Below are 14,216 nucleotides of genomic sequence, written 5' to 3' on the forward strand. Positions count from 1 at the left end.
ATGTATCAAATATTTATAATAATCGTTTAATATAATTCAAATAAATTTATTCACAATCTAGCTGTAATAATTTTGTATTATCCAATATATCAACATCCTATTATATAAAAATAAACGTGTGAATTTGTATGAATTCTTAAATTGAAAAATAAAATGTTATTTTCAAAAATAGTATTTATTAAAATTTGTATTTATGTAATTTATTGAACACAATATTTCAATAAAAAGTATATAACAATTTTTATTAACAAAATTTTATTCTGGCAACATCTCAAACATTATCAAATTATTACATCAGAAACATTATATAATTTGACCTAATATGACTTCTGTCGAAGATAAAGCCCACTTTGTATGGTACAACTTTTATTTTGTTTAACTGTTTCTACAACTTGTACATAGATTTATAAATCATCCTCTTATGTTTATCTTTCATATTGCATTGTACAAAGTAGCAAATAATTTTGGTGCCATTAATAAAGACTAAGAAATTTTTCATTGCATATCATTCAAAATGCACAATCACTCTTCTGTAGTTTCAAGTTGCTTCAAAACTATGATAATACAGAAGAGATCAATTGATTATAAATACGTCTCAATGTTGAAATAAATTATTCCATGTACAAAATTTTACATTTATCAATTGAAATTTATCACTTTCAATTTTATTTATTTGTACAATCATTAATATTTATCTGTGAACTTTCTTATCTAATGCCAACATAGGTAATGTTTTTACAAGTGTAATAAAATGTGCAACTGTATAGCCAAGGAGAGCACCTAAAACACATGGAATTGGCCAAGCTTGCCATGGTCGATCCCAGTCTAATGGGATTACAATAGCACCCAACCATGTGCCTAAAAGAGTAGCTTGAATGTTTGTCTTTATAGCATCTATTAGAACATTGCCTTTTTGTGATTGTGCTCCTGTTATTATTTCTAGTGCACCATTCACTCCTAAATGCAAACTTGCAGGAACAAATGTAAGTGTAGTCAGTGTGGCAGTGAGCATAGTAGTTTCTTCGTGGTGCATGAATACTGGTGCACCAAACAATATGATTACAATGTAATATACAATGAATAAAAGGAAACCAGCTAACATAAATTTGAAAATTTCTTTTAGATATCTAGACCAAGTTCTTCTAGCTCTTGAAGATGTCCTTAATTCAGTTTTTGTTATAAGTGTAGTTTCAGAGTGAAACATGGGAAACATCAATTTGATTACTTCTGCAAAAAGCAGAATCAATAGTACTGGAATGAATTTATACTTTCCCACATTATACAAATTATCATTTAACTTAAGTAATATCAGAATGCCAGGGAAATAAATGCAAGTAAATGAACAATATGACAATAGCAACCTTTGACTCAATTTGTTTTCAACACTCATCTCCTTTATTTTCCTAACCTGTAATAGAAAATTGAAATGTATTCATGCTAAAAAAATTTTCGAAATATTTTAAGTCTATTTAGTAATTACTGTTTACTTGATACAATATAAAATAATCCTTCCTAATTTAATATTCGATACAATGCTAGATATACTATATATAAGATATATAATAATATACTAGATATAAATATATCACTATATTTTGTTAGATCTTTTTAAATCTTTTAAAAGATCTAATGAGATTTTCATACATATTATCTTTTAATAAAATAATACTATTAAAACGTACAAATAAATAAAAATTACGCACAATTTTAGCTTTTAATTGAATAGGAAAAAATATATCACCATAAAAATAACTATATTCACAAACATTACTAGATCACAAACATTACTAGATCACAAACATTACTAGATCACAAACATTACTAGATCACAAACATTACTAGATCACAAACATTCTCACATCACTAACGGGACTTATCACAAACATTCTTAGATCAGCTGTTCCAAACGTTACACGGAACGATTACGGTACGGAAGTGTGTGCTCGAAATTAATGCGTAGTTACAATATTTCTTGTTTCTTGTTGTTCTTATAATTATCATGGGAAAGAATAAACCAGCGCAACGAACGAAAAACAATGCAAAAGTAAGTAAAAATTTATATTAATTGAAAAGATTAATTTGTGTACAAAAACTTTATAGGTTAAGTTTTTTAAGTTTTATTATTATAATACGTTTTCTTAATCCAAAATTATTATATTTCTATAAAAAAATTATATAGTAGGAACAATTGTATAAAGTCATATATTTTAAAAATAGTTATTTAATTTTAATCATTGTATCAAAATTTTTTATATTCTTTGATGCAGTCCGTCAATGAAAATTTTGTATCATTATTACAAATATTTCAATGTTGTTGTTATTTATCATTATTATATTTCTATAAAAAAATTATATAGTAATAACAATTGTATAAAGTCATATCTTTTTAAAATAGTTATTTAATTTTAATTATTGTATCAAAATTTTTTATATTCTTTGATGCAATCTGTCAATGAAAATTTTGAATCATTATTACAAATATTTCAATATTATTGTTATTTATCATTTATAGCCATCAAATAGCAGCAGAAGTGCAGAACTTCTGGGCACTTCGATACCAAATTTTGTTGGTTTCTCAGCTGTAAAGGATGGAGGATACGTACCTATATTACCAGGTTTAGCACTTTGCAATACAAATGAGGTTGAAATGAACAATGTTGATAGCAATTTTCAAATAGTTTTAAAAAAAATGAATAAAAAAGATTCAACAACAAAATGCAAGGTAACAAACAATTATCTCTATTATTTACAAAAATGATATTGAGACTAAAAATTTTTATTTTTTATATTTTTCAGGCATTAAAAGAATTTGCTATTATGTGTAGAGATTCAGAAATGTTAGCTGTGGAAGGAATGTTACCATTCTGGCCACGATTGTATTGTGCCTTAGCAATTGATATAGAACACAGAATAAGAGAATCTGTACAGTTAGCACATGCAGCTGTTGTAAAACGTGTAGGCAGAGGTATAGCAATGTATTTGAAACAGCTAGCTGGAGCTTGGTTCACTTCTCAATATGATACATATCCTCCAGCTGCATCTGCTGCTAGTAATTCATTTAATGTAAGTGACTATAATTTATTAATAATAAAAATTTGAAACTACCAAAATTAGTATCTATTTTAATGTGAATATTTTTTACATATAGGATACGTTTCCACCTAAAAAAGTTATTGATGCCATTGTGCATTGCCAACATGAAATCTTGACTTATATCTGTGATAATATTACTGTTCATAGTGCCCAGACTTTATCTACACAAAAGTATATTTCTTATGCAAATATATATTTTTTAAAAATTGTAAAAGATGTAGATCATGAGACTTATTTTGTTACAATTTATTATTAGGAACCTTACTACAGAAGAAATGGATTCAAAATATCAGAGTGTGCTAATATCTAGTTTATATGGATACGGTGTTTATTTGAAGAAAGTTCCTATCCAAAAAATTGAGGATATGATTGATATTCATAATAAAATTATAAACAGCAACAGATTTTGGAAGCTAGCTAAAAATGATTCTGTCCCAGTCAAAACAGCTTTCTTTACTGTACTAACATCAATGATTGAGAATGCTAATCTATTACTGCAAAATGAAAAGAAAAGAACTGTAACAACTATCATGAATAATCTTGATGAAACAGAACCTGCATTGTTGACGGTTGTATGGGAATCTATGCTTAGTACTATAAATAAAATACAGGTAAATGATTATTATCTATACTATTTCTGACATCATGAGTTTATAATATTAAATGATATATTATCTTTTCAGGACTGGTACACTGTAGTAAATATTGAGAAACTAGTATTACCGACATTATGGCGTGTTTTACGAAGTGGACAATGTTGCGCTAGTATTGTTTATCCAAATTTATTACCCTTTATTAGTCAATTTCCAAAACTAAATGTTGATCTTCATTACTTGTATATATCTTTCTTCAACCATATGCGACAAGGGTATTTAATTAATCAATTAAATTAAGTGTCCTAATTATATTAAATTACACAGCATTCATTAATTTTTTTCAGATTTTCCATTAAAAGCGTACAAATGAGTCGTTCTGAGATGCTTGCGGTGACGACATCGTTCGCCGAATGTTTGCGTTATACAGTGTTCTCAAATATTAATAATCGAAACTTATGTAATGCTCTGCTCATAGAACAGGTTCTTATTTTATCCACTAATGTACTACTGTGATGATTTCTACAAAAGGAATATTTATAATTAATTGATTAATTATTTCAGCTCATACCATCATTAGAAATGTGTTTGAAAGAAAATAGTCCAATGAAACAAATATTTTTTTGTGAAATTACTCATTTAATACGATATTGGAGTAAAAATCGGCACAGTGATAATTATAAACTTTATTATTGTTTGATACAAGAATTTTGGCAAAATCTTGATATATTGTACACTTCGCTTTTAAATGCCAACGAAAATTCCGAAACATTTGATACTCCAGATACAAATAATTCTCAAATAGAATTTCTAAACATATTACAGACGGCCCCTGAGCAGGGGCGGAAAAATTTACAAGTGAAATTTTGTAATCTGGAGGAGAATGTAACAATTCAGTCTCAAATACAAAATGTGGAAAATGATACCGATACTGAATTTGCTGCTGAACTTGATAAGTTTGTCAGTTCCCTTTGCATAAAATATTTTAACCACATTATTGGGAAACGTGAAAAACAATATGTCACGTACCTAAACAAGCTTATAACTTGTTTTGAAAGCGATGAACTTTTTAAAAATCTATCCGACTTTCTTAAAACGCAAATTAATTTACTTAATTTCTGCGAAATTTTACGGAATTGGTTATTGGAACGATCAAAAGAATCTGAACATATAATAGAACTAATATTCAATCTTATGAAGTACATGGATCATTCTGAGAAAAACGAAATTTTAAAATCATTAATAGAGGTAAAAGATAAATATTGTTTTACGTGTTATTAAAAGGATATATATCACTGTACATTTTATTTGCTTTCAGTTTGATGATATAACTACAAAAAGTGTTATACAATGCGCCTTATCTAAGAAACATAGAAATGATGTTATAGTACAGAAATGGTGTTCACAATCTAAGATTAGTAATATATTGATAGAAGTAGCAAAGGAAATTGCTTCAAGCAATTATTCAAGTAAAAATCAGAACCTTATATTGTTATCTTTTGAACCTCTAGAGGATGGTAGTAAGTTCTTGATATTTATTTAAATTGATTGCATTTTGTTAGTACAATACAGATAAATATTACATGTATATATTTCTTTTTAGGTTTGCTAATAAAAGAAGAAACGGTCAATGAAATTATATCTATACTTTGCAGTTCATTTTATGAAATAGATGAGACGTGTCTGTTAGATTTCACATATTTAATTTGCTGTATTGTTCCATTAGCATGCTCTCATAAGGGAACAACAGCAGGAGCAATACAAATATTAGGAACTCTTTTCGAATTGCGTTCACATAATTATTTCAGTAATAATTCTGACTACCATCTGATAGATACAATGCGAGATGTATGGATGAAAGAACTTTTGAAAACAATTCGAGAACTTTCACAATCTGAAGTTATTAATTTGACTAAAATGTTTGCGACTTCTATGTGGAAAAAGATATATAATCGGTAAGAAAATATGTTCATTATTTATAAAATATTTTAATCCACTTTTTATAATATTTTCATTATATTCCAGAAATGAAGAATATGATAAAGAAATATTGGTTGACATAGCCGTTGATTTTCTTGAAACTATACTTGATAGTGGAATCTTCTATGCAGAAGAAATTATTTTAACATTTTTAACAGATTCTGATATCACAACATGGATAGCTGAAACAACTGGGATAATCATATATGGTGAAGTAATAACTGGTGAACTGCATGTGTCATCTCTTGATCAAACTATACAAATTCACCAGAAATGTATATCTATTGATTTAACCAGTAATACAATAACGGATAATACTGAGAGTTGCTTAAAATGGGCATTGTTTAATATAAATTTATTAGATAATCTATGTTTGAGATCAATTGGCAAATGTAAATCAGAAGAATCCAACACTGGAGAATTATTGATACACAATTTGAATTTACCAGGAGCTACAAATTTATTAATTAATGTTATATATTCAATTATTTTGGGAGAAATTTACTCCAAACATTATAAATCTGTAAGTATAGTCACAGCTCGTAATATAGGAACACTTAATTTCAATAAGAAAGGAATTAATATTTCATTGAACAATTATTTTCAGACCAAATGCTATGATAATGTAAATAAAACTTTAGTGGCTGTACAAGATAGTTTTAAACAGTTACAGATATATATTAATGAAGATACATTTAATGAAATTCGTGATTATATAACAATGTATGTATTTTGAATAAGCCTTTTTAATAAGAGAATTATTTTATAAAATATTACTCACTTTGATCATATTTGCAGGAATTTTTCGAAATACGGAAGTATGTTATCATATATAATATACTTTTGTTGTACAGAATTATGTCCTACCAAAGAACCTAAAGAATTATTTAAATGTTACAAAAGTAATGACATATTTTCTCTAAATGGAGAAATAATGCTTCAGAGGCTACAGGTATTGCACTATTAATTTTAAAACTAATTTTTAATTTCATAGAATAACAGAAAATTTTATCTTAGATTCTATCCAAAATTGAAAATTTGGATAATATCTTGGATACATGGACAACAGACGATAATGTTTCTGAATTAATACTGACAAGAACCATGTTGATTAAAGAAGATATTTCGAAGTATTGTAGAATTGTGGAAAACAATCCTTCATTACCAGATGATTGGTAACATGTGTTTTATATCATAAATATCAAACTTCTAAAAATCAAAAATATATAACGCTTTTATGTTTCTTTTACAGTGAAATTTCTGAAATTTCCTGGGATAAATTAAATATACCTTTGGAACTTATAAGATTGTCAACAGAACTCGTAAAGAAAAATCCATCTAAATTAACATATAAACATTGGAATTTTATATTAATATCTGTAGTCCTATGGCCACTTTCTGTTATTAATTCAAAACAAAATATTAATAATTTTAAGGTGCGTATCTAATTATCTATATTGTCTGAAAATAATGTATATTATAATATTATATTATATTTTTATTTATATTGGTATCTACAGGTATCTACAATGATAGTAGCCATTTGTCAACTTTATCACGCAGTGCAAGATTTAATTAACAAGCATGAACAGGAAAAAATAAAAGTCATGTCACCAAAGATATTAGATGAATGGAGAAATGCTTTCGTCAGTGATGCACAAAGTGGAATTGTTCAGTGTTGGATGCTTTATGCAGGTATATTTATGATTAAAATTTTAAATCATTGACTTTTTGTTTGCAATTTATAACTATATTTTGTGTTTCAGACTCGTATAATGAAAAAACAACAGCTTTGAAACCTGTTTTATTGTTGGATCACTTAGGAAAAGCTATAAAAATGGTGGATGGAAATGTAATTTTCAAAAGTTACATACCTCTCACAACAACTGTTGAGCTAGCATTGAAATTACTTCAGTCTCCCATAGCTAGTATACAACTAGGAGCATATCATATATTAAAGCATGCAGTACCAGAGCTTGTGCAACAAGACAAAGATATTGCTAAATTAGAGAATTTCGATATAAATAATCTGAACATTAAAAAAATGGAAAAAGTACTTGAGAATACGCAAAATATCGTAAATATCATTCTAATGGATTTCAAGTAAGTTTTCAGTTATTTTTTTATTCATAGAAAACAAACTTTTAATTTATGATATTTTTCTAGATTATGTGATACTGTGAGTTGTACTATTCAACCATACACAGATTCTTATACTTATACTGTTGGATATTTATTATCATGGGCTATCATCCTAGAAATGTGTGCAAATGCTCATGGAGATTTACTATATCAATATGCAGAGATACTTAAGTAAATATGTTACTTATTTTCAATTGAAGATTCATTTTCAGAGATTTTATTAATTCTAATTAATATTAAGGTTTCAATACTTATATATATATATGTGTGTGTTTTAGGGATAATTTTTTTCCTAATTTATTAAATAACATATTTCGATTAATGCCAGTGGAAGTGCTTCAAGACAATAAGAACAAGGGTGCTAAATTAATGGAAATTTTTTCTACTGAACCATCTCTAGAATTTTTCGGTACTAATATTTGAATTGCCTTTTGCTTTTGTTACATATAACTTTTGTTTTAATATTTATCCATTTATATCTCATAGAAAGTTGGACGGAATGGAGACTTGACCATATTGTATGTTGGTTATACACGAATAGTTTAAGACATTTACCAGTGTTAGTAAGACAATGGTGGAGTACTGCTGACAGTAGAGTCAGTGCCGCCGTGGATAAGATTACAACTCATTATGTTAGTCCTATGCTTTGTCAAGAGGAACTTCTCAACAATAAATTACAAAGCATTGAAAACATGCACGTGAAAGTACATCCAACATTCCGCGAAGTGGTAGCTTTGTATCAAATGGATGATACAAAATTGGAACTTAATATTGTATTGTCACCTAATCATCCGTTGGGACCAGTTACTGTTGAACCTGGACAACACGCGGGTGGTACAGTGAATTGGAGGAATTGTCACATGCAATTGTCCATATTTCTTACACAACAAGTAATAATTTATCAACATTAGTCAATTAAATTAATTAATGTTTATAAGCATAAAACAATTAAGGATATTTGTATGTTGTTTCCTTTTTATAGAATGGATCCGTATGGGATGGACTTACATTATGGAAAAGAAACTTAGACAAGAAATTCGCTGGCGTAGAAGAATGTTATATATGTTACAGTATTTTTCATATAAACACATATCAAATACCAAAATTATCTTGTCATACATGTCGCAAGAAATTTCACACTGCATGCCTGGTAAGTTTTTAATATCCTTAATATTTAATAAAATTTAGTACGATTAATGCTGAAATATTCACTTTGCTTTTCAGTATAAATGGTTTAATACAAGTCAGAAGCCTACATGTCCGATTTGTAGGAATATATTTTAATCTATTATGTCATTTATAAAAAATAATTTGTACTTCTGTATAAGTAAATAAGTTAATGTCTGTACATAATAAAATTAATGAAAGAGATCTATTGTCAATGAATTGTATAACATTGTATAAATTTTCTGCCCAATATAAATTATGTAGAAAACCAATAGGCTTAAATTTACACCAAATGATTCAAAAAGTTGATTTCGATTAAATCAAGCTGCCTATACTTTTTAATGTGTTTCATTAATCAATTGAACGTAATTTATAATTATAAAAATGTGTACATGAAATGTTTAATACTTCATCGAAAATTATTTAATGTCGATAAGAAATTTCTACCTAAGATATGATTGATCAATTTATGATATTTTCCGTGAAGAACTGTTTCACGCGGTTTAAAGAGAATGCAAATAATACAGAATGTGATAAGATTACAACTGCTTTTAATCAGGTGTAGGTAAAAGATAAGCATCACTCTTTTGGAAAATTCAGTAGTATCAGGTTCAAAGATGCCAGGTAAGCTGTATTATAACTTTATACAAATCATTTCATTATATCAATTTGTTTCATTAATAGGCAATAATTGTATCTCAATACAGAGTATTTCATGTTTATCCTGTCAAATGTTGTCAATATATTTTATAATTAAACATAAGAAGAAAATATTATATAAACATAGGTCCGTGAATAATTTATTACGAAATTATAACAAAAATACTAAAATTACAAGTGACCGGATTCGCATTCGATCGATTAGTTATGTTTACTAAAGTTCTTGTTCAAATTGTCGACAGCTCTTGTAAATACAAATAGCAAAGCATTTACTACCCCATGTTTACATAAAATTTTTTTCTTATCTTTAACTGTAGAATATGCTGACACCATTTGGCGGGATAAAAATAAAATACCTTGTATATCTTCAACAGCATATTCTCTATTTGAGAAATTAAAAATTTAAACTCTCCTACTAATCCTACACTCATCGCCAATAAATTGAAAAATATCCAAATTCTAATTTTACATTCATTGTCTATATGTAACAAAAATATTCACTCACAAATTCCAAACATTAAATAACGAAGAATAAAATAATTCTATTATAAATGCCAATATTTATCTTTCCTTCTTTTCATATTTAGATTTTTATTTTCATATATACGTATGGGCGCCAGACACCTTTTATTTATTCTTCTCTTATCAGTCGGGAAATTGAATTCTAGAAAAGTCTTATCGAGAAATGACGATTGTTTGCAATATCGTATATGAATCATACTACGGTTACAATCATACTATTTACATGCCCCTATCCATTTTATAATATAACTTTTCACGCTAAACTTATCTATACTATATTTAAGTACTTAAGAAAAAGATAACTTTATAGCTACGATAAGCAAACATCAGTTTTTTTTATTACGCAACCGATGCAAGTCAAAAGAAAATATAATTATATATAAGAATATAAATTTGATAAAGAAAAATTATTGGTAAATGAAAAAAGTTTCTTTCATCAAAGCCTATAGGTGGGTTAATCGAAGTGCAGGGCAAAATTTGCCGGAAGCCGCGGTCACCGGAGGTCGTGACATAGATGGGTCAACCATCTACGTCGGCAGAGCTTTCCACAACGGTGACATGATTCCAGCGAAAGTAATCCCCGACAAAAATGTCGCCTATGTCTGTCACAATGGCGAAGAACACCCGAAACATGATTTCGAAGTAAGTCAAACGCAAAACGCTACGCATCATTACATTCAAATCATACAGTCTTTTATAAACGACCATTCATTAATCACTAATAATTCAGAAGACTGAAAGCTAAGATTAATTCCGGAAAATAAATTTATCTCGAGTGATCATCTTCAGAAAAACATCGAGAAGCATTAACAAAATGAGTTGAAGTTGACTGAAGGAAACTTGCTATAGTCTCTAAACTTTTTAATGAAATCAAAGATATTCTTAATATTTTAAAATAATCCTTTGTATGAAATTCAATTGAGAAATATATTAATATGGCATATTAACAATTATTTCTTTTACATTCTCCTCTATCTTCCGCTATCTTCAAATATCTTAACTTTTTATTCCGAGAGTCAGCGATTGGAGGGAATTAAAAACAGCGGGAAACTGAAATTCGGTCGAGTGATTTTAATAAATAATACATTTTTCCAATGACGAACCTAATCATCCGGTGTAACCATATAATCAACCTCTTTACACACACAAACACGGAATCGAGATTTTGTGTCAAGGCGAAGTCGTTTTGCGGCACGGGATTGGAATACGGTTTATACGATCTGCATCATCCTTTAGCTAGTTTGTGCGATTACGAATTACGCGGTTGCCTTGGATTTTGAAAAGCCAAAACTAACGATTCGTTACTTGCATTTCTCATGTAATCATCTTTCTTTCATTTAAATGGCTTACTACCCTACGTTTTCACTCGTCTATCCGCGCAAGGCAAAACATCTCATGAATCATAACAGATCATTCAAGCTCTTCATCAAATATTTTGCATTACAGATAAGAAGTTATTTTGTATAATCGCCTAAAAAGCTTACTATCATCCAATCCATGCAGAAGTCAAACTGTAACTCCATCGAAGTTAATCGTTCGATTACTGAAAAATTACATTATTATGTATATTAATTATGTATATTCTGATATTTCATAACTGAGAAACTTTCGGAAAATAGAATTGACCAGCTGAACTTTTACACCATTCAATTATTGTGTTTCCAATGTGATATTTAAAGTTAACAATTGTATTTAGTGACTTCTGAAAAAAGATTGATCAGATAAGATTTTAATAAAATTAATTACCGATTTATTTTTATTTTCTGCAGGTTTTGTGCAAAGGAGAATTCGAATGGGAGTTTTCCTCCAACGGAGCAATCCCAGGCGACGCGGTGATCGCAGGACAGACCTCCGATGGAGAACCTCTGTATGTTGGCCGTGTTCTCCATAATGGATCCCAAACAGTTGGCAAGGTCGGAGTTTACTGTTCCTATAACCGTACAGAAAATTTATATTCCTAATGTAACATTGATCTTAATCAAGATTAATCAATGTCACATAGAAAAGAAAAAGTATAAAAAAAGACATGACGCTAGATCTGATAGAACAAAATACCTTGAACTTGAAAGAACGTTTAAAAATGAGATTATTAATGAAAATATTGTTTCCTACAGGTTCAGCCTAGCCACGGATGCTTATACATCCCCTTCGACGGTGAGGAATTGTCTTTCAAAGACTACGAAGTGCTCGTAATTCATTAAGTATAATAAAACTAAGGTTGCCAGTTGTTATTAATGGTAATAGTATTCTTATCATGACTAATATGACATTTTTTTTAAAATTGTACACATTAATCATCTCTCAAAATAAATAAATTATTACCTGTTCTCTTTCTCAATCTTTGACTTGGTGTAATCCAAACCACATAAATTTAAAGATAATATGAAACTGAAACGTAGTCGATAAGATAAGAATAGTGATAATTATTTGTTAAATATCGTATCTAAATGCGAAGTAACTCATCCTGATTTATCGACAAATATTAATCATCTTTAGATTTAAGTATTAAGTATAGATTTTATGTACTCAAGAATATTTGGTTGCAATGATGAATAATAATATTAACACAGACTATATGTAGATATATTTCAGTCAATTTTTGTATAAATTTTAATGATATATTTAAACTTTTGATTTAGAAGTTACATTTCACCAAAAAATTAAGTAAAGAATTATATCTTTTTACAAATTTACACAGAATTTTGCAAGAAAAACTAATCTACGTTAAATAACCGACGGTCTTATTAACCGACTTAAACGAGCAGGATGAAAGGAAAGAACGAGATGACCGGATTTCGGCTGGTCGCTCGATCATCGAGCCTGTCTGTTCCGAGATGAAGCGCGCGATGTCAGCGGACGTGCCGGAGAAACACGAAAACAACGGGTCTGTTACGACTCTGAATCGAATATTTTATAGCATTGCTCGAATTACGAGCATTACTCACTTGACGGCGTTATGACGATCGACTTAAGAGCCAGGGCCGTAACTTACACCTTTAATCCTGCCACGAGCCATTTTTATGTTTTTCAACCCTACGATTCCTATAAAACATTCCTTGAATATCATATTTTAACTATTTCGACCTAAACTTTTTCTATTTTTCCTCCTTGCAGAAATTGATAATAATTAGACTGATAGTTTCAAAATGCGGATATTTAAGACTCGATAGTTTGAATAGGTTTATAGACATTGACTAGGTCACGCTGAAATAAAAGAAAATCTTTTGTCAAACTACCATTGTCTCTCCAAACAAATTTCTAAAGTAATTTAGCAATTCATAAAGGAATCTCCAATTGTAGGTAGAAATAAAAACTTGGTGAGATATATGAACGGTAGGATGAATAAAAATATTGTGAACATATTAGAACATTAGAACTACCGGACTACATTATAACGTATATTAGATTAATTAAAAGTAAAGAGATCAGAAACACTCATTGGATATATATGTTCCATTAGGAAAGGATTAGATCATAAATCATTGTGTTAATAGTGAAACTCGATGAATATCTATGAAGCTGAGTGTAAAACGATACAATTGTATTTTTGTCCAGAAAACTAGATAAATTTCCAGATTCTCATGAGCACATACAGTAATGTATGTTTTCCTCCCAAAAGAGATATCATCACTTATATTTGTGAACTACTTATTTATTAGCGAATGGAGATATCACGGCAATGACCAAATTTCAACGAAAGCTCGATGGTCTAGAAAAATCTTGAGGCCATCGGGCAACGCGGGAACGAAGGAACGTAATTGCCAATTCGTCGCAATTGGTCGCCCAACAAAACGTGATTACGGGACCAGAAAGGTCCGGCGCGCATGTCGTCGTCGTTGAGTATATACCTACTTAATACAATCTTTGATTTATCGTTCTATATGGCCTCAGAAGGGTTGGGACACGGCCCTGCCTGAAATAGGATCTAGTCGTAGAAGACAAGACGGCCAGATATGATTATTTTATCAACAAATTGCTACATTTAAACGCCTCTTCGGTACTGCCCTATCGAGAGAAGTCGCGCTCAACGGAACTCGCTATGTTTACACGTATCTTCGA

At 29.2% G+C, this 14,216-nt stretch overlaps 3 protein-coding genes and 1 long non-coding RNA gene across 5 annotated transcripts in view; 2 read left to right on the forward strand and 2 right to left on the reverse strand.

Moving 5' to 3' along the window:
• The window catches only part of LOC139990206 (uncharacterized), a 145,639-nt gene extending 133,155 nt beyond the window's left edge, over positions 1-12,484 (forward strand). Inside the window, exons 2-5 of one of the 2 annotated variants that reach the window (XM_072009284.1) lie at positions 9,580-9,599; positions 10,600-10,799; positions 11,927-12,070; positions 12,272-12,484. In XM_072009284.1, the coding sequence (XP_071865385.1) occupies positions 9,593-9,599; positions 10,600-10,799; positions 11,927-12,070; positions 12,272-12,358 (438 nt within the window). In that variant the 5' untranslated portion in view covers positions 9,580-9,592 and the 3' untranslated portion in view covers positions 12,359-12,484. Of the gene's footprint in view, positions 1-9,547; positions 9,600-10,599; positions 10,800-11,926; positions 12,071-12,271 lie in introns of those variants that run through there. The other variant, XM_072009283.1, reaches the window with a different exon arrangement.
• Pig-f (phosphatidylinositol glycan anchor biosynthesis class F) lies at positions 185-1,405 on the reverse strand. Its single transcript, XM_072009271.1, has one exon. It carries the CDS (start codon positions 1,388-1,390, stop codon positions 692-694), a length of 699 nt encoding a protein of 232 aa, XP_071865372.1. The 5' UTR covers positions 1,391-1,405; the 3' UTR covers positions 185-691.
• Positions 1,909-9,190, forward strand: Ltn1 (E3 ubiquitin-protein ligase listerin). Its single transcript, XM_072009117.1, has 22 exons — positions 1,909-2,044; positions 2,513-2,722; positions 2,797-3,063; positions 3,149-3,264; positions 3,350-3,704; positions 3,777-3,961; positions 4,034-4,169; positions 4,251-4,934; positions 5,005-5,206; positions 5,290-5,641; positions 5,712-6,189; positions 6,274-6,389; positions 6,465-6,618; positions 6,684-6,841; positions 6,919-7,102; positions 7,187-7,361; positions 7,433-7,769; positions 7,833-7,979; positions 8,087-8,217; positions 8,295-8,698; positions 8,791-8,958; positions 9,033-9,190. Exons 1-22 carry the CDS (start codon positions 2,000-2,002, stop codon positions 9,090-9,092), a joined length of 5,064 nt encoding a protein of 1,687 aa, XP_071865218.1. The 5' UTR covers positions 1,909-1,999; the 3' UTR covers positions 9,093-9,190.
• On the reverse strand, positions 11,209-11,990 carry LOC139990220 (uncharacterized). The gene is made up of 2 exons (XR_011800520.1): positions 11,904-11,990; positions 11,209-11,700 (listed from the first exon to the last, which is right to left on the reverse strand). It is a non-coding gene; the product is annotated as an uncharacterized lncRNA (long non-coding RNA).
• Positions 12,485-14,216: the final 1,732 nt, after the last annotated feature.

Source organism: Bombus fervidus, chromosome 8 (genome assembly GCF_041682495.2).
Source record: "Bombus fervidus isolate BK054 chromosome 8, iyBomFerv1, whole genome shotgun sequence".
Taxonomy (NCBI): domain Eukaryota; kingdom Metazoa; phylum Arthropoda; class Insecta; order Hymenoptera; family Apidae; genus Bombus; species Bombus fervidus.